Below are 23,943 nucleotides of genomic sequence, written 5' to 3'. Positions count from 1 at the left end.
GAGACCGGCCTGTTTGTTTTGGCTTTAGAGGCCCATCCTCAGAGCAGCAGTCTGGTCTCCGGTGGCCGTTCCACCTCGCAACGCCGGCTTGTTTGCACGTGCGCACATCCAGAGCACTGTTCTCTGTTCTCCCGAGGGGATGTCCTCTCACACACTGCGGTCTAACACAGTGGCCCGTCTCGTGAGCAGTCCAGAGAGACGCTTTACAAGCTCCACGCTCCCGTTAATGGCACTTTGAAGGCGTGACCTTTATTGAAACGATCCGTCTTCAGTGTGCCGTGACCTTGGAGGAGCCAGGGATATTGTAACGTTAAATGAAATGTTTAAATGACACCGCACTCCGAGCATAGTTAATTAACCTTTAATCGGTCCTTAATGCACGGTTTACCAGGAGTGTGTTTACAGTTTATAAGTTGTGAAGAGACCATTTGAAAGCATTCGTTAAACGCCCTCCCACCGAAAGCCCGATTCAGAGTGATTTCCCTGGTTTGAATGGAGACTTGTAATGACAAACCACTGTTGTGACAGAATCGCAGGGATAAAACTCTTGGGTCCTTAATATCCTCTTAAGAGTTCGGTAATGAGTAACAGATAATAATTACTGAGTAATTAATAAGGGGACTTTCGAGGGACCTTAATGTCTGTGAATGTAGTTGAAACGTTTGCCTTCTGTAGTAGTGGTAAAAGGTTATTTAGTATGTCAGAGCATTTCAAGTGATGTGACATTGTATAATTTTCACAATACATTCATTTTTCCTGATACTAAACTAATATAATTAACATGTAGGCATAAACAAATAAATCTCTGAATTACGTAAATGTAAGCGAGTGTAGCTGTATGGTTTTTTAGCCGTAATTCATTACTTTCCTGCAGTTCCCGGTATTATATTCATTATGTTAGTTTTAAAGTGATTTCTTTATCTATTCCCTGTCGTGATTCTGTAAATCCCACTTAAAAATGTTGGGCGTCTGTGGGCGTGAAACATCAGGACGGGCACGTAGGCACGCTGGTGCTGGTGCTGGTGCTGGTTTCCCGCCAGAGCCTGCGGTTCGAGCCGTGCTCTCTGCCGCCTCCCGATAGCAGCCCGCGCCGGTCGCCTCGTTGCCTGCCGGCGGGGAGGTCCGGCCCTTTAAGTGGAGTGCCGGGAGCCAGAAACATTTAAATTTGAAGGAGGTTGCTTCCCCCCATGGAGGATTTAAATGTTAAGTACACCCCCGATCTGGGGTGGCGCGGTGGTGGCATGGTGGTGGCGTGGGGGGGGGCGGGGGTGCTGGAGGGGGGGCTACATGAAAATGCAATCAGAAAACTATTATCTCCAACCTCAATGAGCCTTCGATTTACTGTGTGCCGGCACCAGGAGCTCTGGCTTCATTTTCCCTGCCGGCAGGTGTCATCTCTGGGTATAATAGGCTTTGCATGTGTAATTAACACTTGGAGCCGGGGCTGCCAGGAGCCCTCTCAGGTGCTCGCCGGGCCCCCTGAACACTGGACCCGCAAGCGGACGGGCTCCCGGGCTGGCCCCGATCGAGCGGCGCCGGGATCTGTGGTGGAACCGGGTGATTATGTGTGGTTCATAACGGCCAGCGAGCCGGGCTGGCTGTTTTGAGAGCAGGTGTGGACAAGGAAACACCTCGGAGGGGTGGAGGTGACTGCGGGGAGGGGTGGATGGGGAGGAAAAAAAAAAATGAAAAGGAAATTTTGTGGATTGCATTAAAATACAACATGATTACATTTTTCGCTCCCCCCCACTACCTCCCCGCCTCGTTCACCTTCGAGTTCACTTTGCAGGCTCATATAGGCCACGCATAGCCTGCTGTGCGGGCCAGCTAATACTGTAAAAATCCCTCCCATGAAACCGGTAATTACCATAGATACTCTAATTAAGAATTAAAAGAAAGAAGGAAAAGCAGTGGATTAATTGAGGCCGACATGGTCTTTAATTAGAGTGATAGTCACACATTGTGATTTTATGAATGAATGACTTTGCCAGGTTTTTTCCTGGGCTTCATTATATTATAGAAAGCTACTAGCAGCTATTTGCATGCATTTATATAAACGAGACAATATGTTTCTGGTCATTTTTGTCCAAACAACAGATTTTATCTCCAGGCTCCTTGACTGGCTCGGTGTTAATTAGGGGTGTCCAAAGCAGGGGGGAGGGGGACAGCAATCCAATTATTTCTTTTTTTTTTGCCCCAAACCCTTTGCACTGGTACCTCCCCTATCTGCTGGGGAAAGAGCGAATGCCGTGTAGCCGGTGAGATCGCCTGGGTGATTTGTTAAGGAGCTACCCAGGAACGCGGGGTTGTGTTCTAATTTGACTCCCGCATTTGGCTTTGAAAAATGGTCAGCGGGCCTCACTCCGATATGCAGGGATGGAGCCTGGCTTAGACCAGCTTTCGGAGGCTTCATTATCTTCACGCTGCTGTGAGTTCCTTACAGATAAATAAGTGGATAAATACAAACGCACGTACACGCAAGCCTCTAATCAATTATTTATTTTTTTCCTATATCCTTTTTAAACAGCGTGCCTCACCCCCTTTGATCCATTTTTCTCCATGTTGTTTTTTTTTTTTTTTATCCATCTGTGGCATTTGAATTGAATGTCACGTTAGCTCCAGGGGACCGAAACGAGGGCACGTCACAGCAGCGGGCTGTGTGCTACCTGAGGCCTGCAGGAAGGGTGACAGGCCCGCGCGTCCTCTTTCTCCTCTTCGCCAGGCCCGTTTCTCCTGACCCAGTCGCTGAAGCAGGCCCGTGCGGACGTGTGTCCCGAGTCGGGCCGGTGGGGAGCAGACAGGGCCAGCCCTGCGGAGCTCAGCGGCAGTCCTGCTTCACCTGTGCTGTTGTACCTCAGAGGAGTGAAAGTAGGGCTGTGTTGCGTAGCAGTCTGGGCCATTCCACGGCTTGCAAGATGGAGGCTTCCTCTCAGTGCACAAGACTGCATCAGCTCAGACTGATGTGCGTCAGGAATTTGTTTCTACCCTTCATGTGGACTCTATGAATTATTGGTATGAAAGGGTTTTGATGTTAACTGAAGGCTTTTGTTGGTGAAGGCTGGTAAGATTCAGGCTTCAATAAGAACGTCTGTCTGTCACTGAGTTCCACTGAGGGTCAGTACTTTGTGTCAGTGAACTGCACTGATTCTCAGACTTTAGTCAGAGGCTTTGTGTGTCTGTGAAGGCTAGCGAGGGTCAGCCAGAGGTAGCTGACGTCCAAGGTACACAGGTATACAGGTACACAGAAGCAGCTCAGCAATGGCTGTCAGGCCCAGTTCCTCCATGCAACATGCACATGTGTATGTGCACGAGCACACACACACACACACACACACACGTATGTACATACACACACGCACACGTATGTACATGCACAAACATATACACACTTGTATAGACACACACACACACACATAAACACACGTATGTACATGCACACACATACACACGTGTATAGTGACACACACACACACACACACCACTGATGAGTTTTTAATAGGTAACACTATCCTGGTCCTGCTTTGGCTGGGCAGAGAGGTTAAAGGTGTGTTGATGGTGTGATGTTTTTCTGAGTTTCTGAGGTGACACTGTCCTGTGTTTGGGGTTGACCCTCTGCCAGGCCGCTTTTAAAATGTCAACCATAACGTCCAGTTCCTGGTTCACTGTGTTCTGCGCTGTTTGGACAGGCTGTCTATAACACATACCTGTCTGTTTGTCTGCACCAAGCACCTATTGCTGTGTCTCTCTCTGATGGGTATGTATTTATGGCAGGTGTGTTCCTCTTATGGTACATTTCCTAGTCTGCCATAGACTTGCGTGTAGGTGTGTGTGTGTGTGTATATTGTGTGTGTGTGTGTGTGTGTGTGTGTTATTTCCAGAAGTGTGATTTCTCTGCCTCTCTGTGTTACAGTGCCCCTATGCCCTACCTCATCGGAGTGCATTCCAGCCTAATGGAGGTGAGTCTATGTACACAGAATATATAAAACACATATATGTAATTGCCCCTTTCAGACTCCTCTTGCTAATGAATGTGTCAGTGTCTTATGTTCCTATCAGTGTTGAGGAGTGGGTCCCTGCTCCCTGTTCCTGAGAGGCTGGAAGTGCTAGTCTTCGATCTCTGCCTCCAGAGTGCTGTGTTTTGCACTAAGAGCAGGCCTCGGATGACTCCTAATGCACAAAGTTTCACACTGGCTCGCCCCGCTCCCTCGCTCTCCCCCGGCCGGCTTTTATCTGTTCTAAAGGCGAGACAATTACTCCTTCCCCAGAAGTTTGCATTTCCTCTTAAAGAGTCAGAGCTGAAATTTGCCCAAAACAGAGGCTTTTAGGTTGTGCTTTGATTCTGGCGCGGCCCAGACAAACAGCCCTGACCGCGGGGTTGGAGCGCTGCACGTTGCGCCTCCGCGGTTCTCATCTCCTGCCTGTCCTTTAACACAGACAGCACTGTCAGTGTGAAATACACAGACACCGTGTGCAGTACATTCCACAGTCTGTGCAGTCTAACAAGCGCGTACGGTATTTTACTAGGGTAAATATGCTTATTTTGTTATGTTGTTGCTTTGTTTTCACCATTTCGTGGCAAAATACTAGAGAGGAGTGCATCTGCTGTTGCTCAGTTTAGATCTGATGTGACAGAAAGGCTCCCTGGTCCAGAGATAATCTCCTGTTCGGAGGTCAAAGGTCATGGCGGTGATTTATGAAGGGGGGGGGGGGGGGTGGGTTTCCGGCTGGAAGTCCAGTGGCTGTCGGTGATGCCCACCTCTCCCACTCTCCTCCTCTCCTCCTGTCTTCCTCTCATCACCTCGTTTGTCACCGCCCTGCGCATCCCCCTTTCGTTCCTCCATAAAGCCCACTTCAAAGGGCCGGGCTCGGATCACGTTTCGGCTGTGCCCTCGGCGTCCTCCGAGGAGAGAGCTCCCGACATGCAAGTCTTAATCAGAATCACATTGACTCATTGATCTCCAGGGGATTTCTTTTTTTTTTGGTGGGGGGGGTTAAGAAATGGACAGGCCATGTATTGCGGTTGTAAACCTGTACACACCAAAGGACTTCCAGGAAAGGGCTGACTCAGGCCCGGGTCCCCCCTGTTAGGCCTGCCGGTGCTGGGGGAAATGGGCTGGTGTTGGGAGGGTGCTCTGCTGGAGGTCTGGCCTCAGAGCTGCGGAGTCTGGCGGCAGTGCAGCCTTATGTCACCTCTCTGAAATGAAACATTTTCACGCGCGCTGTAATCCGTCCGGCGGCCGCCAAAGCTCCTGAGAATGCGGCCTGTATTTCTCCTGTTGGCTCGGTGCGAATAATCCATCCTGATAGGAAGCATAACGTTTTTTATTTTTGCCAGCGAGTGAATTCTCTCTTTCGCGCCGGCCGGCCACGATATTAGGCCACGTAAAAGTGATTTATGGGAGTTTTAAAACCCCCGTTCCGTGATGGGACCCTGAGGGAAATGCGGCGCCTCTCCCAGGAGCTCTCGCGGTACGTCACACCCGAGGGGCCACGTTAATGGCCCGCACTCACCTGCTGTACAGGTAGAGGGTGCGGTGGGGGGGTTGGAGGCCCGGGCGGACGCGCTCACCCAGGTCACATCGGGGGAAGGGAGGGAGCACGTGCCCAGCAGGGGGGAGCGGGCTGAGAGGTCGGAGGTCGCGTCTCTTCGGGCCTGGTCTGTCTGTGTGGAATAGCCTCCTCAGATCGTAAATCTCCATAGCTTCATTAGGAGTGATACCGGGCACCAGGCCCACCTCCTCCTCCTGCTCCTCCTGCTGCTGCTGCTGCTGGCCCCCACTGTGCGGCCTCTCCCTGTTCATCACTCTACTCCCCGCCCTGTTCGTCACCCCATTTCTCGCCCTGTTCATCACTCTACTCCCCGCCCTGTTCGTCACCCCATTTCTCGCCCTGTTCATCACTCTACTCCCCGCCCTGTTCGTCACCCCATTTCTCGCCCTGTTCATCACTCTGTTCCTCGCCTTGTTTTTGCCCTGCCCGTCACCTCCTGTCCTCACCCCGCTCCAAACCCGATTCATTTTTTCTGTGCTGGGATAGACGCTGGAAAGAAGCATTTATTCCACAACAATTCCACACAAAGGCTGTTAATTTCTCACAGCTAATGACACTCAGTGACACGCCAGACCTCAGGCAGATAGTGCCGGAAGCTTATAACGGTGAGCGGGCCGAGTACCCGGAGTGGTGTGGTACCTCAGTGGGTTCAGCATTGTTCTGTATTAACCTCCCCAACCCCCAGCTTCCCATGTGAAGAAGGCCTTTTAGGGAAAGTTTTGAGGGCCCTCAGGAAACATCAGTGACCCGGGCTGTGTGGTGTTCTTTCTCTCCCTCTCTCTCTTTCTCCTTGCTCAGAAGGTGAAAGGCATGGCGCTGGAGGACGTGGTGATGCTTAACGTGGACACCAACACGCTGGAGACGCCGTTTGATGATCTTCAAAGTCTTCCTAATGATGTGGTGAGTATGAACCTCCGCTCCCTCGACCCCCCCCGACCCCCCCCCACCGTCCTCCCCGCCCCCCACCCCCCACCGAGCTACCTCCTTGCCCAGGCCCCCACCTCTGCATGGGCGCCCACCTCTCCCTCCCTCTTCAGTCCGGGAGGCAAAAAAAAAAAAAAACCCAAGAGCCTTTCATTCGGCTCATAATGGCCAAAGTGCTTCGCCATTTTCCCGCCATTCTGACCATCCTCCCGGCTGCGTGACTCTCCCCCTCCCCCTCCCCTCCCCGACGGACCCAAATTGCACGGCTTGTTTTCTGGTGGCTGCGGCACTCAACAGTCAACGGGCCTGCAACAGGCTCCCTTTAAAGTCCATTACCACTTTCATCTCAGCCAAATTATTACCCCCCCCCAACCTCCCCCAATGATCCCTACTGTCATTTAGACTTTTCTCTTTCGGAGTTACTTTACCTGCGGAGAGGCCGTGCGACCCGGCATCCTCTCCCCTGTCGGTCTCCGTCTCCGCGCTCAGTGCTCGACACAGCGTCGTCGTCGTCGGGGCAGCGTCCTTGCGGTGGCGTCCTCGGCGGGTTTGGAGGTGGCCCTGAGACGCGCCGTGCGCCCTCACCACGCATATTCCCGCCACCTGCTCCTCAAGTAGCCTCTTAATTACCAGATCAAAGCACGTGAAAAGGTGCTAAGTGTGTGGGAGCCCGAGCAACCTGCTCTGCCCTTTGATCAATACCACGCGCAGGCCCCCAAACCAAACAAAACCGGGAAAAAAAAAAAACCCACCGGCCTATCAGAAAATTGAGAACGCGGAAAGAAGATGTCACGCAGTTTTTATTGTGAGTGTGTGTGTGTGCGTGTGTGCGTTCGATTTTGTTAACTAAAACAGGTTGTGTGGTATATTCATGCTCCCTCATTGTGAGGGGGTAACAGAGAGCCAGGGGGGGTGGGGGGGCCTTTGAAGTCGCCAGCGCCAGTGACTGGCGGCGAGCAGTGAGTAAATCGAGAGGCTGATTGGAGTGGATTGGCTCCCTTTGTGAGCGCTGAAAAGGGTGCCCGTGCTCCCAGGACTGTGGGACGGGGGGCTCTTAAATGTTACCTTTAATAAGATGCTGTGTGTTCCTCCTGGCCGTTTGAAGTCTAATTATTTCTGTGATCAAGTGTCCGCACCCACCTCTGCCCCCCCCCCCCCCCCACCCACTCCGCTCCTCCTCACGCTCACAGGTGAGCCTGCGAGAGGGCGACATTTGTCCGACCGTGTCTCAAGGGCCCGAGTACCCCCCCCCCTTCCCTCCCGCTTCTCAAATACCAGCTTTTCTTAGCTCCAGCCGTAAATAATGTCAAGTTATTGTATTTTTCGGGAATGAGAAGCATAGTAAAAAGGTTGTCTTTTGATGGTCTGTAGCAAAAAAGCCCAGCCGAGTGGGCATTTGGCTGCGTACCTGCACATAGAGCTACCCAACACCTACACCCTGAGTGAGTCTGCCTCCACACCAATGACTACACCCTGCGGCAGAGCAGAAGCCTCTGGACAGGAGAGTGCATGGAATGACTTCTCAAAACGTAACGAGAACCTGTCCAGAAATCACTGTAAATTGATCAAAGCTTGATTACAATATGCCCTCCTGTCTCGTATTTGTTCCCATCTTGTGGGGTGGGTTAACCTACTCGGCTAAGTTTTTGTAGGCCGATCATGTCATAGCTAGAGCGTGTTACCGGGTGACATTGACCATCTCTTCGCCGGGAGACCAACCGCGAGAGACACCGCCGACCCAGAGGTTGAACAGTGGTGTTTATGTCCAGGCTTCTGTGTCGGGGCGTCTGCGTTCTGCATCAGAACAGAGGCAGTTTATGTCGGGCTCGGGTAGGCCTGGTCAAAACAGTTAAAGGCTTGTGTCACCAGACGTTTTATAGGCAACATGGAACCACTAACAAGAATCTGGGTTGGGGTTTGCTTTGTCAACAGTCAGGTGTTGTGTTCCTTTTATGGGACTTAGCTGTAATTAAAGCAGGAATCTCTGGATCACTGTATAACATCAGAAGCCACTTCACCCATAAAGCCCGAAGTCTCCGCTCTCAGGAATGTCATAAACCTTTAAGAGACTTCCTTCCTCTCATTATTCACTTTCTGTTTATTTTTATAACTTAATCTTGGGTTTATTTGTTTTAATTTCTCTCGTTCGTAACCCCCCCCCCCCCCCACCCCTCCTCCTCCTACCACTTCAGTTTTAGTGGCAGGGAGAGGTGTGTTAAGGTGCGTTCCTGCTCGCAGGGGCAGGAAGTTATGTTCAGAAGCAGGCGGGACTGTAAAAGCCTTGCTTTCTGATGGCAGAGCTTGCCCTCGACCTCTCGAGCGCAGCAATACCGATATGCAGGCTCTGTACCAGGAGAAAATACAAAGGGGTGCAACTGCAATCTGGGGGGGGTGCACAAAAAGTCATAAATACGTAGGCATCGCGATATAAGGAGACAACTGGGGGTGCGCTGAGGACCGTCTGGGGTCCCTAAACACCCCCATAGCGCCGGGCCTGCTGATATGGCAGCCTTGGTCAGGAAGTACCAGGACGTGTTTCAAACACAGACAAGCCCTGTGCCCTGGTGTCATTTCGGAGCTGTGAAAGAGGTCCGTATCCTCCGCGCTGTGTGAACATGTGGACCCGAGTTTGGCCGAGGAGCAGGCCTGGTCTGTTGCCGCGGCAGCAGTCTGGCAGCCCGGTAGGACCACATATGGGACAGATAAAGGGGGTGTTTTTGCGGCGAGCTGCGATGTTGACACTTCAGAGGCCTCTCGGTGTAAAGTTGCCGAGAGAAGATTTCAGCTCTCGCCGCCTCCCCCGTTTCCTGCGGCCCCCGTAAGAGAAACCCAGTTTTCTCGCCGCCTCCCCCGTTTCCTGCGGCCCCCGTAAGAGAAACCCAGTTTTTTGAATGTGTTGGCACACCCCTGCCTGTCCCCCACAAAGACACGCACACACACACACGCATAGACATGCACACACGCACACATGCACAAACACATACACAGTCACAAGCACATGAAGGTACATACACACACAAACACACAAGAAGGTGCATGCACATACACAGACATACTCACATGCACAGACACACACACACACATATACACACATACACACAAGCATGCACACACGCATGCACACGCACGCACGCACGCACGCACGCACGCACACACACACACACACACACACACACACCCCTGCTCCGCATCACACCACTCCAGGTCACTTAATTCACTCTGAGTCGCAGCATGTGTCCGTTCACACATCAGCACCCGCCTCCAGGGCCTCCCATCAAATGCATATCAGAGACAGAGGAGGCACCCTGTTACCATCACAGGCAAATCTGCTTCACACAACATGCTCTGCTCAGGCGAATGTGTCCTTGCCCTTTTAATAACAGGTGCAAATGCTCCTTTTTTATATTCTTTGTAAAACTTGAGACAAGGGTGAAACAAACTTTTTTTTTTTTTTTTTAATATTACAGTTGTTTTGTACATTTATTTGCCTCAGTGCACCTCTGGAATTGCCCTGAATGGCCAGATGTGTGTGTGTGTTTTATTTTTTTTTTTGCTGCTTGTTTGTTTCATTTTGTGGGTTAGCTTCTGAGCAGATTCTGCTAACAGGACGTGACACGTTATAATGAAGGAGGAGAGGGAGAAAAACAGCCGAACAGGAAACGGAAAAAAACAAAAAAGCAGAGCATTATTTCAGCCCTTATGCTCGCGTGGTCACGGTATCAAATGAAATGATTCGCTATAGAGAGTGTATTCATGTAGAATAACGCCGTTGTTTACTTTCCTGTGTGTGTGTGTGTGCGTGTGTGTGTGTGTGTGTGTGTGTGTGTGTGTGTGTGTGTGTGTGTGTGTGTGTGTTTAATGACACAGATTCGGAGGGGTGCTGTGATTTAATGCCGTGTGAGGGGAGACGGGGCGGGGCGGTCCCGTTTGTCAGCCCATCGGCTTCTCGGGTCCCATCGTCCGGGTGCGGAGGGACGGCGAGGTCGACAGGCTCCCAGAATGCTGAGAGAGAGCAAAGGGGCAGGAGGTCACGGAGTCAGAGGCCAGAGTGGGGGGGGGGCAACAGCAGGCCAGTACGGCAGGAAGATGGGGGGCTGCTCCCTCCCTCCCTCCCTCCCTCTCATCCCCCCCCCGTCATGCTTGGTTCTTTTTGGGGCTGATTAGACTCAAATAATCCCAACCTTAAGTTTTTTTCCCAAATACACTGCAGCATCTCGAAGCTGAGTGGTTCCGTAATGACATATTTCAAAGTTAACTTGTGCGCCGAGCTGTTGAAGCTGCGGTTAAACTGTGAACGCATCCAGAACCTCGGCCTGGCATTTCTGTTTTCTCTTCTCTAATTTTGCTTGATCCTTTCTAGGATGGTTATATTTATGTTTTAGCTCATAAATGACAGCAGTTAGGAATATTTAGAAATAATTTTGTGATCCATGTTCAGATTTCCTTATAATGGAGGCTTCAGCAAATGTTATGTTGATTCCTCTGTATGGCCCGCTCGGGTCAAATACTGTTGATAGTGGGGGGGCGGGGACTCCCCACTGCGTTGGAACTGGAAACACGACATGGATCAGCTTGGGGTGGGAAAAGTTTATCATCAAATGTTGAAATGTTGAGAGATGTTGTGCTGAAGGGAATATTGTGCGTGAGGCTGTTGCACATGAGGTTGTGCCTCCACCAGCTCCTCCTCCTCCTCCTCCTCTATGTGCCACTGCCCTTTGAACCTGTTTTAGCCTAAAGGAACAACCTTCCACTGGCATTTTAATTTGAGAATTTTAGTAGTGCTCCTGTAAAAGAGTGAAACAGCAGCTGTGCTTCAGCATCTCAGAATGCAGCCAGGGAAAAAGCAGGGAGCTACTGTGAGTGAGGCAGAGATGCAGCACCTGAAACCTGGGTAACTGCTGTAATTAACGCGTGTGTGTGTGTGTTTACGCAGGTGTCCTCTCTGAAGAACAGGCTGAAGAAGGTCTCCACCACCACGGGCGACGGCGTGGCCAGGGCCTTCCTCAAAGCGCAGGCCGCGCTGTTCGGAAGCTACCGGAACGCGCTGAAGATCGAGCCGGTGAGAGAGGGATGGGGGGGACGGGGGGACGGGGGGCGGGGGACGTAGGGATGGAGGGTTGTGAATATTCCAGCCTGAGGGAATGAACGAGAAGGCAGAGGGGAGAAACTGTCACTCTCGTCTCCAGGTGAATTAGCAGGCAACAAGTAAGCGGAGTAAACAGCGACGTCGCTGTATCTGTTTAACGCTGAGAGCCGGCGGCCGGGCCGCTATAGGTTCTCATATTTCGCGTGTGAAAGGAGAGCTGTTAATTATTGCGGTCTTCCCGCCATATGTTGTCAAAGTCTGATCCGTGTCGCGTCTGGCTTGTCGGGCCTGCTTTTAAAAATCTCCTCTCCTTCAGATTTACATATTTTACAGGTGGTGGGGGGGAGTGGGGGGCTGGGGTGGGGGCACTGCAAATAAATCCAATAAAGATGTCAATCACAGCGTGGGGCATTGTGGGTAGGCAGAGGTGGACAGAACATGTATAATGGTATTAGAGATGGAGATCCTTGTGACCCTGACACACGGGGGGGGAATGGGGGGGAATTGGGCGGGGGCGTTAGGCGGCACCAGGAAGCCGGAGCCGGGGGGGTACACGTGTGGCAACAATAGCCCAGCTGGTCCCACACTGCATATGGGGACCTGCATTCACACTCCCAATCTGTCACCTCACTCTGAGGAGCTCCCTGTCACAGGACAACTTTAGGGAGAAAAATATTTGACACAATCATTCTTTGTTTTGTTGTTTTTGGTGTTGTGATTATGCTTTTTAAAAGAAAAATAAGTTAGGCTTGCATTTGTATTTTTTGATTTTTGTTTTTGGAACAATGTAGAAAATGTAGAAAATTAAAAAATAGGGAAAGAAAGAAACAGAGTAAGAAAAAAAGAAATAAAGAAAAATAATTCAGGTAATTCACATCAGCACTTTCAAACCATGGGTATGGTAGCCTGTGTTGTGACATTCTGTGGATTCACCTTTATGTCTAAACGCTTTGTGGGATACAGCCTATATTATGCAGATTTTTGCATTAGTGCAGCCACCCTGTGACCAATCAGTGAGTGGGGAGATAAAAAGAGAAGCTCAGAGAGTATGTAAAATAGACATTAATATTCCCCAATTCACCTTGTCACATATACCTTACAACCACTTAAGCATACGTTTATTTGCATATGAGCACAGAGGTAGTGAGCAACAAACCCTTCAGCAGCAATCTAGTCAATGCCCCCATCCCTCTCAGACATCGCCCCTCTCTCCCCTTCCCTCTCCTGCCTCCGTCACCTCCTTCTCTCTCTGGTCTCTATAGCTTCTCTCCCTCTCGCCTCTTCTCCTGTCTTCATAATCTCCTCTTTCCTCCCTCCCTCCCTCCCTCCCTCTCTCCCTGTCCCGCTCTCATTCTCTCCTATGTCTGTATCTCCTGCAGTTTCTTTTCTTTTTGAATGCTCTCCTCTCTCATCCTCCTGCGCTCATAGCCTCCTCTCTCCTCGTCCCTCTCTCTCGTTCTCGTTCCCATCTCTGTTTCTCCTTCTCTTTCCTCTTTCCCGACGCCTTCCTCTCTCACCCTCTTGTCCTCCTAATCTCCTGTCTCCTTCCTCTGTCCTTTTTCCTTTCCTGTCTAAATCACCTCCTCCCTACGCTCACTATAGCCTCTCTTTCTCTTGCCTCCCTTTTCTCCTCCTGTCCTGATAATTTCCTCTCTCCCTGTCCCCTTCTCTCGTCCTCTCCCTCCGTTTCTCCTTCTCTTTCCTTCTTTTCTCCTTCTTTCTTCTTCTCTCTCCCCCTGTCCTCCCCTTTGTCTCTCTCTCCCTCCTCCCCTTATGTGTGCCTGTTAACTGTTCTTCTCTCTCCATTGCCCTCTTTTCCCTCCTCTCCGGTTCTCTTCCTCCCGTTGCTGTGTGGCTCGGTTCAGAGAGAGAGGGAGAGAGAGGGAGAGAGAGGGAGAGAGAGGGAGAGAGAGGGAGAGAGAGAGAGGGAGAGAGGGAGAGAGAGAGGAGCACTCGGCGGAGGAGCCTGTTCCTGACTCAGGACAGGACGAGGAGCGTTCATGCGCCAACGGGCAGAGTGCTTGTGGTCATTATCTGACTGAAGTCTCAATGCTGCCGCACCAATTAGTTTTGACCCAGAAGGAATCCGCGGAGCGGGGCGATGTGGAGAAGGGGGGGGAGGGGTGGGGGGGTTGAGGGGGCAGGCATGCCTCCGTCCAGGGCGTCTCAGTGCTGCTCTGGTACACACGAGCAAGCCCTGAGATACACACACACACACACACACACACACACTCCATACACACACACGCTCACATGCACACACACATGCACAAAGATGTCCACTTATGCAAAGTTGCACGCACCTGTACGCATGCGGTAACCTCGTGTTGGCACTCCGTACCCCTGCCGGGCAGGTCACCCCTGCCACTGACCCCCTCACACGGCCGGGGAGTATTTAAAGGTACGGTGCACCTGCCTGAGACCTGTCACTATCTGCATTTTAATCGCTCTCGGGTTACGGAGCTGACTGCCCATCCTCATTGCCTATTCCACGCATGGTCTCTGCACACCCCCGCTAGCACAGTGGACTCAGATACGCGGCTACAGCAGCCTCTCAGAGATGTGCAGGGAAACTGTGTCCAACCGCTTTACATAACTCAGATCGATTCATCAGGGATTCAGTCTCAGTGCAATGCCTGCGGATCTGTTTCCCATACCCCAGTGCGGAGGACTGCTTGATATTACAGAGAGGGAGCTCATCATGAAGTTCAGCTGACTTCGGGGGCTTTTTGCAGTGTATAATGACCTGTATCAGTTATTTGGAGAACTGTTGAGATAACACCGGACTCTGATGGTGTCACAGATGGACCACCATCTCACTCTGTCACCTCTCTGACACGAGTGTGGCTACACTGATACTGAGCCCTCAGTGAAAGCAGGCCCCGCCCTGGTTTAGCGGACACTCCCCTGCCACAGTCATTCCGATGGTGACGTCCCCCACCATGGTCATTCCTGCCACCATCAGTAATAGTGGTTACCGTCCTCCCCGTGATGCCGGTGTAAGGCCTGTCTCAGCGGAGTGAGCTGTGCCAGGCCTGGATGCCGAGGTACACCTCAGCAATGGCCAGGCAAGGTGCGCGGAGAGGGCTCCGGCCAAGTAATAAGGCCGACTCCTCTCCTCCTCTCTCCTCCTCTCCCCCACCCCCGTCTGTCCCACCTCCTGTCTGCGGCTCGGCCAGCGCAGGCCCCCGCCCCGGCCCCGGCCCCGGCTCCGGCTCCGATTTGTACAGTAATGATCTAATCTGCAGCCTTTTGGGACCGCACGCCGTTTAGCGTTTGATGTGCGGCCAGGTGGTCCAGCTGCCCGTAATGTGAATTAAACGACTACAACACCGCGTGGCTACCTCTGCATAATCAGCTGGTCGGGGGGGGGGGGGGGGCGCAGGGCTCGGTCTCCTCGGACGGATGGCGGTCAGAGACACGCCGTCACAGAGCCGTGTGACAGCGTGTAATGAAGTCATGACGTGTGTCATGTCACGTCACGCTCACTCTCCGCTGCAGCCAAGCGCGCTCTCAGATCCATTTAAGAAAGTCACAGTGGCTTGCTTATGAACATCTCTGGGTATTGCAGACTCCTGTATGAGTGAGTGAGTGAGTGAGTGAGTGAGTGAGTGAGTGAGTGAGTGAGTGAGTGTGTGAGTGTGTGAGTGTGTGAGTGTGTGAGTGAGTGAGTGAGTGAGTGAGTGAGTGAGTGAGTGAGTGAGTGAGTGAGTGAGTGAGTGAGTGAGTGAGTGAGTGAGTGAGTGAGTGAGTGAGTGTGTGTGTGCAGGCAAGTGTCATCCCAGGTGACTGAGCTGGGCTCTCAGATTTGCAGTGTGCTCATTGAGTACAATCACACGTTCGCTTTCTGCTTCCCTCAAACACATTTTATTGTGAATAGCAAACACCTCTTTTCCAACAGTTTGATTCACACCTTGGTTCTATTCGCAAATACGATTTTCGTTGTATTATTTATTTTATTACACAGTCTCATTTGAGCTGAAACAAAACCACCATTATTTCATCTCACCACGATTAAGTTTTAAAGCCTGCCGTGTTTTCTTGTTCGGTGTTTCTGTTTTATTTACCCGGAAACATTCCAGATAAATCGTTATAAATCGGATGTGTGGCGGTGAGGCTGTGCATCTGGCCCACCCCTCCCTCATGTCTGTTAAGCAGGATCCTCTCAGAGGGAGGTGACCCTGGGTTCGATCTGGGCGCGCCGCGTGGAGATGTCATTAACGGATCTGATTTGAATATTCAGATGGCGGTTCCTAATTGAAGTGAACAAGTGTTCACACATGAAGAGGCCGTCAGTGTTGGGGACAGCCTGGGGCGGCGGCGCGGAGCCGGGCCGGCGGATCTGAGCACGGTTCAGCGGCCGCGCGGGCCCCGAGACGCCGGCTGCAGATTGTTTTTGATGCCCTCTGGGGGGACGGGGAGGGGAGCAGGGGGAGAGAGACGGTACTGATGCGCATTAACGAACACGCCAAGCCCATGTCGGGAAAACCAAAGAGGCGTAAAAGCGTCCCGCGTGGTGGGAGTGGGGCGGGGTAGCGTGCGACGTGGAGACGGCCGTGGACGTCAGCTCCGCTCCGCAAACCGGGTGCGGCGGCCCGAAGCAGCGGCCTGCATGCAGAGGCAGTACGGCCGTGCAGATACAGGAAGGTACATCTTGCTATTGCGTGCGTCTCTCCAGAGCCGTTTACCAGGCAGGACCAATGAGCTTCTTCCTTATGGGGGGAAAAAGGCCGTTATGAGGTACTTTCTCCCCAGCGCTGGGTTATGGTTTTGTAAGTAAGCGGTGGGCTGGGTGGGTCCAGGGGGCAGCGGCTGGATGAGTTTGGTTGCCGTGGTTGTAGGATTCAGAGCGGGCATTGATGGGGGCGAGGGGTGCGGGAGTCGAGGGTCCTTCAGCAGAGCTCTGACCGGGTCATGCCCACACCCACACCCTTGCCCCCTTGCCCCCTTGCCCTTGCCCGGCTCGGGGAAGGGTATCAGCCCCTCGCTCAGCCGCGTCCCCACCCGTGGAGGCCACGGCGACTCCCCCAACTCACCGCTGCCATTAATTGGCCGTCAAAATGTGCTGAATTAAGGGATTAACGACCCTGGATTTAAGCGCGGAGTTGGTAGACGGGGAGGCCTCTCGGTACGGCCGCTGCCCTGCCTCCCTGCGCAGCGCTGTCGCGGATACGCGTCCCGGACATTTGAGCGGATTGCGTTTCATTAGCGTGATTTGAGCGGACAGCGCTAAGCTGCTGTCGGCCCTGTGCTGACAGCTAATTACACGAATGAGGCTTGTACACTGATAGAGAACAATGGGGTAGGCTGAGCGCTGGCTTGCCAGAGGGAGAAACAGTGCGTGTGTGTATGTGTGTGTGTGTGTGTGTGTGTATGTGTGTGTGTGTGTGTGTGTGTGTGTGTTTGTGTGTGTGTGTGTGTGTGTGTCTGTCTGTGTGCGTGTGCGTGTGTGTGTGTGTGTGGGTGTTTGTGCGCGCGTGTGTGCGTGTATGTATGTGTGTGTGTGCACGTGTGTGTATGTGTGTGTCTGCGCGTGTGTTGACATGTGTGCGTGTGTTCGTGATTTTTGCCCAATATTGTGGGTGTGTGTGGGTGTGGGTGTGTGTGCGTGTGCGTGTGGGTGCGGGTACGGGTGCGGGTGTGGGTTGTGTCCAATCTTGCGCATTTGTGTATGTCTGTTATGCGTCCTGCAAAGCTTTAACTTGTGTTCAAATATTTATGGTGTATAATTGTGCATGCTCAAATTCCTCCACAGTACAAAAAAAGCAGTTGTGAAGTGTTTAGTTATTTGGAGAGTGAGCTGCAGTACAGGCAGCGATGTTGTGGATGTGGCCCATCACCAATCCCGGTTTCCCCTGAAGGTCCGCGGCTCTCGGGCAGGGCGATGGCACGCCGATCTGTCCACACTCATAACTCCTCTCATCTTTAAATAATCAACATTAGAGCCAGATTAAAAATCCCGCTCATTCATGTGCACTCTCCCCCCTCCCTCCTCAAAAGAAAATTAAATGGATTAGTGCAACCGTCAGTAAACTCAGGCTCGAATTACACTCACCGCGTTTAAAAAGCAGATCAGATCCGACCGACTGGATGAGCGCGGTTTCTGCTCAACGTACTGTTTTGTCATGATGCTTATGTGAAGTCGAAAAGTTTCCCTTTTTTCGGGGGGGAAAAAAAAACCCACTCAGCCGCGGATCCGCCGAGTGAAACAGTCCATCAACCTCTTGCAGACCGAGCGCTTCTCGAAAGGCTCCTGCCCTAATTGAAACCGCTGAAGCGATCGTCTCCGCGCGCTCTCTGGCCCGGTTTCCACGCGTCCGACAGCCTAATATCCAGCTCTGCCGTGCTGTGGGTGCTGTTGCCCCGAGCGAGCTGATTAAACACACACCTGCTTCAGGTGGAGGACGGTGCTGTCTGTGCAGGAGCGCGGTGTGGAGAGATGCGCTAATGCTCTCTGTGGAATAAATGTGGGCCACGTGGATATTCTGCAGGTCACGATTCTGAGTAATGTCCATTGTGGGGTTTCAGCAGTGCATTATTACATTACTGGCATTTAGTAGACTTATCTTATCCACAGTGAACTCGCATCGATTACAGGTTTTTACAACGTTATTCGTCTTATACAGCTGGATATTTAATGAAGCGGTTGCGGGTTAAGTACCTTGCCCGAGGGTACAGCAGCAGTTCCCCAGTGGGGAATCGAACCGGCAACCTTTCGTAAATGAGTCCTGCTCCTTAACTACTATGCTACACTGCCGCCCTCACAAGTGTGACTAACACGCGTTGTGGGGTTTCAGCAGTGCATTGTGTCAGAATGAGTGTAGCATAAAGCATAAGTATTAAACAAAGCCATTCTGAAGCGCAGGTCCTGGCTCCCTGGCTTCACCGCGTTATCTTAACGGCAGCGGTTCGGCAGGCTATCGGAGCGCCAAGCACCAAACGGCAGGCACCAAGCAATGGGCGCCGGGCAGCATGGTCCTCCCGGCTTCAGCGGAGGGGTCATCCCACATGGCGGGGGTTTTGACTGACAGGGCGCTGGGTTTGTTAGTGGAAGGTTCTTTTTCTTCCCCTCTTTTTTGCGGCCGAATCCCTGCCGTGCTGGCAGGGGCGCGTGTGCTTCGGGGCCGCTCCTCGTGTGGGCGGGGAACGGCGTCTGACAGGTGAGGCACAGAATGGCCTCCTGCCTCCCTAATTGTCCCCCCCAGTCCTTTCTCTGCTCAGCCCCCTTCGCCCGCTCTGCACGGGCCTGTGTTCAACACTGCACCCCCCCCCCCCCCCACAAAACCCCCCAAATGCCCACAGCCTCCTTAACCCCCCCAGCACAGCGTCTCTGTCTGGGACATTAATCCAGGTTGAGAGGCCTGTGTCTCTCTCTGGCAGGTTATCAGCTCTCTGTACCTGACACACACACACAGACACACACACGTGCGTGCACGCACACACACACACACACACGCGCGCGCACTCACACACACACACACACACACACGTACAGTGCTCACGCAGTGTCTCAGCCAGCCCTCACGCTGTAATGGCCTCGGTGTTATTGGCCGTCGATTGGTCATCTGTAATCCTGTGCAGATACGGTGTGGCTCATAAACCTTAAGAGCTAAATCTGACTCTGTCAGAAATATCAAGGATTAACACACACAAAAAAAGATTCAGGGGTTTTAGAGACACGAACAAAGGAAAGTGTGCAATTGTCAGGAGATTTCACTACAGAATCCCTCAAAGGATTTGAATATGTAAATGAAGGAAGCTTGAATATTTGTTGTTTTTTTTTCCCCGTGTCCTACAAGAATATATGGGGAGCGGAAGTGGGTTTATTCATCTGGATTTGGTTTGTTTCTGTGCTTCATTATCTGCTGTTTGCCCCTTTCTTAATTGGTTTGCGCGATTAACGCACTGGCCTTGATCCACTGCACAAGTAACGTTAAAGTCCCAAATAAATGTTCCCATTTCAAATATGGTAATAGTACACTCTGCTCCTTACTGTATGTGTTAGTGTACATCCACAGAGTGGGTAAATTAACCGTGTTGTCCAGCTAAAAAGAGAGGTTTGGCTCTCTTCACAACAGCAGGAGAAAGTAACCCCTGAAACAGGCCTTTGGAAGACGATTTGTCTTAGTCATGTCAGGCATTTCCCTGTATGGATATTGTAGATATTTTATGGAAGAGACAAGTGATTTAAGGTAATGTGCAAGTGAGAGGGCTGTTTGGAATGTAGCAAGACGTGTGTATCTGTGAGTGTATGCTTGAGAGAAAGTGTGTGTTCATGTATGTGTATGAGTCTGTGTGAGTGTATGTGTGCATGTGTGTGGGAGTGAAAGTGAGTGTGTGTGTGTGTGTGTGTGTGTGTGTGTGTGTGTGTGTGTGTGTGTATGCCTGTATGTGTGAGTGAGTGTGTGTGTGTGTGTGTCTGTGTGTGTGTGTGTGTGTGTGTGTGTGTGTGTGTGTGTGTGCGTGCCTGTATGAGTGAGTGTGTGTGTGGGCGCACGTGTGTGTGTGTGTGCATGTGTGTGTGTGTGAGAGTGTGTGTGTTCGGGGGGGGATGTGCCATTTCCTGGCTCAGACGGCCCCCATGCCAGCTGCGATCAGCTGGTGCTGTTTCCTGGGGGCACGGCTCAGCAGCCAGATGCCTGCAAAGAGCTGCCTCCATGATCCCAGCGCGGTTACTGTACCAGCTCCACCAGCCTGGCCCAGCCAAGGGAGAGCCCACAGTCACAGCACTCCAGAGCTTTAATTAAGGACTGAAACACAGACACACTCGCACACAAGCGTACAATCACACAAAGACACACATGCGCACAGGCACACACGCATACAAACACATAGAGACACATGCACACAAACACACACGCACACAAACGCACAAAGACACATGCATTAACACACTCACAGTCAAACATGCATATAGAACATGCAGACACAGACACACACACACACACAAACACAAAAACACATGCCTTTAAACACACAGACATGCATGCACATGCACACACACACACACGTGCACACACACGTGTAAAAACACAGACATACATATACACAAAGACACACACAGATGCGTATAGACACACAGATGCACATGCACACAGACAGATATGCAAACACACAGACACAAACATTCATGATTGTAAACACACAAACACACACATACAGACAGGTATACACACGTATATGAAGACACATGCATCCGCACTCACAGACAGACACACAGAGAGAAACACATGTAAAGACACACACAGACAAGAAGCAACAGACAGAAAACACGTGTGAGGACACTCATACACACACGCGCGGGCACACACACACGTGCTATACATGCACTCAATACCAATTCATTAGTTAAACTGAAACTAAATTGACACATTGAAATCTGGCCATTTCATTCCATGAATTCACCCTGAAATGAGAATGGGTGATTTAGAGAGAGATGGAGTTATGCTTAGGCTGCCTGGAGAGACAGCCAAAGCTGCAGCGGGCAGAAGGCCTCAGTATTCTTTGCTGCCTCATGTCACTGTGTGCCTCTCCTCTCTCTCTCTCCTCTCTCTCTCTCCCTCTCTCTCGCTCTCTCTCTCTCTCTTTCTCTCCCTCTTGTCGCTCTGTTCACCCCCAATCTCTCTTTTTGTCTGTTTCTTTCTGTGCTCCTCTCCCTGCTTTTCTCTCTCTCTTTCTCTACTGACACAACACTGCCATCCAGAGGCCTGACCAGGGAGTGCGTTTGCCTCTCTCAGAGGGGTAGGCAGTAGTGAACGAGTGTGAACTGAACTGTATTTATTTTTTTCTTTAACAAATCAGTTTCCATGTGTTTACATTTGGACTCTGGTTATCACGGCAGTTTGAAGTAGGGAGGGGGGAGCTGGGGTTGTAACCATGGTGTTGTAGGTTCAAACCCCAGATGCAACAGTACTGTTTGGCAAGACACTTCACCTGAATTGCCGCTGTGAGTGTCCTGCTATGCACATGAATGATTTGTGGAATATAAATATAATTCACCCCAAGTAAGGGCATTTCCAAAGGAAATAATATGTTATAATATGTTGTTATAATATGGTGTTGTAGGTTCAAACCCCAGATGCAATAGTAGGCGGCAGTGTAGCATAGTGGTTAAGGAGCAGGACTCGTAACCGAAAGGTTGCCGGTTCGATCCCCGCTGGGACAAGGTACTTAACCCACAGCTGCCTCAGTAAATATCCAGCTGTATAAATGGATAACATTGTAAAGAACTGTAACCTATGTAAGTCGCTTTGGATAAAAGCGTCTGCTAAATGAATAAATGTAAATGTAAATGTAAACAGTACTGTTTGGCAAGACACTTCACCTGAATTGCCGCTGTGAGTGTCCTGCTACGCACATGAATGATATGTGGAATATAAATATAATTCACCCCGAGTAAGGGCATTTCCAAAGGAAATAATATGTTATAATATGTTTTGTAAATGTTCGACTCTTGGAGATGCTTCTGCTTTTCACATTAGCACATTGTATTGAATTAGTACGTGATTCAGATTGTGTGTGTGTGTGTGTGGGTGTGTGTGTGTGTGTGTGTGTGTGTGTGTGTGTGTGCGCGCAGACGGTAGTGATTTTCGATAGGTCTCCTCCGAGTCTGCGGATGGCCTGCGGCTCTCTGTCCTGCCACCCCTCCTCACCCGGCCCTCTATCGACTGCTGTCACCAGCGGGCTCCCACAATGCACTGCTCAGGGAGCGCTCCGAGCGGGAGGCTATTGGAAGAACGAACGGGGGCGCACGTGCTAGGGTGTGTGTGTGTGTGTGTGTGTGTGTGTGTGTGTGTGTGTGTGTGTGTGTGTATGTGGGTGTATCCTCTTGAGTGTGTGCACTCGTGTGTGTGTGTGTGTGTGTGTGTGTGTGTATGTGGAAGGTGTACTTATTTGCATTTATTAGCAGGGCTCCTTCTCAGTCCCATTGCCTTGTTCTTCCTCCCTCAATCTCACAGCCTCACCCTCATTCTGCCACAGTCACATAGCGGATGCCGGTCTGAAGACTGAGGGCTGACTCTCAGTCCTGCAGGGCCAGGGTGGAGAGAGAGGATACTCAGGTATAGAAGAGACTGTTCCCTAATGAGAGAAGAGGTTCAGGTGTAGACGAGACTGCTCCCCCATGAGAGGATGACCAGGTGTAGAGGAGACAGCTTCCCAGTGACAGAATATGCTCAGGTACAGAGGACACTGCTCTCTGACTTAGAGAGAAGGTACTCAGTTATACTCAGTTATAGAGCAGTCTGCTCCCTGCTGTTAGGCCACACCCAGCCATACAGCGTGAATCCTCAGTGGCAGAGGCCTGGGTCTCCGTGTAGAGGCACACTGTGGGCTCGTCAGGTCCGGTGTTCACTTGGCTCAGCTGCTTTCATGGGGACAGCGCCCTGGCCCAGGTGCGCTTTGTGGGTCTGACCCGCCTGTCTGTCTGAGCCTGGTGCCGGGCGCTGGCTGCGCGGTGTGGGGACCTGCTTCGGCAGGTGCTCAGGTGTGCGCTGTTTATGAGCGGGTGGCCCCTATGCCCAGGAGTCCGGTCAGCTGTTGTTCAGTGCTGGAGATTACACAGCTTAATCATTAGCCCAGATAAGCAGCAGCTGATGCCAGCCTCAACCCCCTTTACAGCTAATTAGCCTCGTTAATGAGCTCTCCTGATCTCCACCGAGAGGGCCGTCTCCCTGGGACCACAGGTAAAAATACCTCACGCAGGTACGCCACACCGCTCCTGCCTGCAATTACAGCACCTGCACTCCCGAGACACACACACTGCGACGCATGCACACACACGCACACATTCAGCCTCATGCTCACACACACACACATGCGCATGCACATGCACACACAAGCGCACACATAGGCGCACACACACATACACACACACACACATTCAGCCTCATGCTCACACACACACGTATGCACACACACACACACACACACATTCAGTCTCATTCTCACACACACTTCCCAGCGCTCGCATACACACTCTCACTCAGACCTGATTTACCTGTGCACTAAATTGAAGTTTCTCTTCGCCTGTCAGCATTTTGCTGTAAGTTTCTGTACCTCGGTGCGCATTGGTAAATATACACAATAACCATATATTTGTGGGTAACCTCACCGGAGCACGCGGTGATGCTGTGATGGAGGGGTGGGGCTTGCAGAATGCAAAGAGTTGCACTCCCCTCAGGGGAAGGGGGGGGGGTAGGGGGGCAGGTGGGGCGGCCCCGCAGAGGGTCTGAGGATCACGCAGGTCAGGTTCGGGCCCGCTCCCTCTCCTGGGACCCTGTGGCGCGTGCGTCCCGGGTCAGAGAGAGTTTGCCTGCGTCAGCGAAGTCTCCGGTGCTCTGCGGCTGGCGGGTGCACTGGGGGGGCGGAGAGAGATCCCCCGC

At 51.7% G+C, this 23,943-nt stretch overlaps 1 protein-coding gene across 3 annotated transcripts in view; it reads left to right on the top strand.

Annotated features, from left to right (window-relative positions):
- dennd1a (DENN/MADD domain containing 1A) overlaps positions 1 to 23,943 on the top strand; it is a 132,508-nt gene that overhangs the window by 80,504 nt on the left and 28,061 nt on the right. For all 3 annotated transcript variants that reach the window (XM_036526613.1, XM_036526611.1, XM_036526614.1), the window contains exons 11-13: positions 3,911 to 3,956; positions 6,349 to 6,450; positions 11,408 to 11,533. In XM_036526613.1, the coding sequence (XP_036382506.1) occupies positions 3,911 to 3,956; positions 6,349 to 6,450; positions 11,408 to 11,533 (274 nt within the window). The remainder of the gene's footprint in view (positions 1 to 3,910; positions 3,957 to 6,348; positions 6,451 to 11,407; positions 11,534 to 23,943) is intronic.

Source organism: Megalops cyprinoides, chromosome 4 (genome assembly GCF_013368585.1).
Source record: "Megalops cyprinoides isolate fMegCyp1 chromosome 4, fMegCyp1.pri, whole genome shotgun sequence".
Classification (NCBI taxonomy): Eukaryota; Metazoa; Chordata; class Actinopteri; order Elopiformes; family Megalopidae; genus Megalops; species Megalops cyprinoides.
This window is presented reverse-complemented; position numbering and strand designations above follow the sequence as displayed.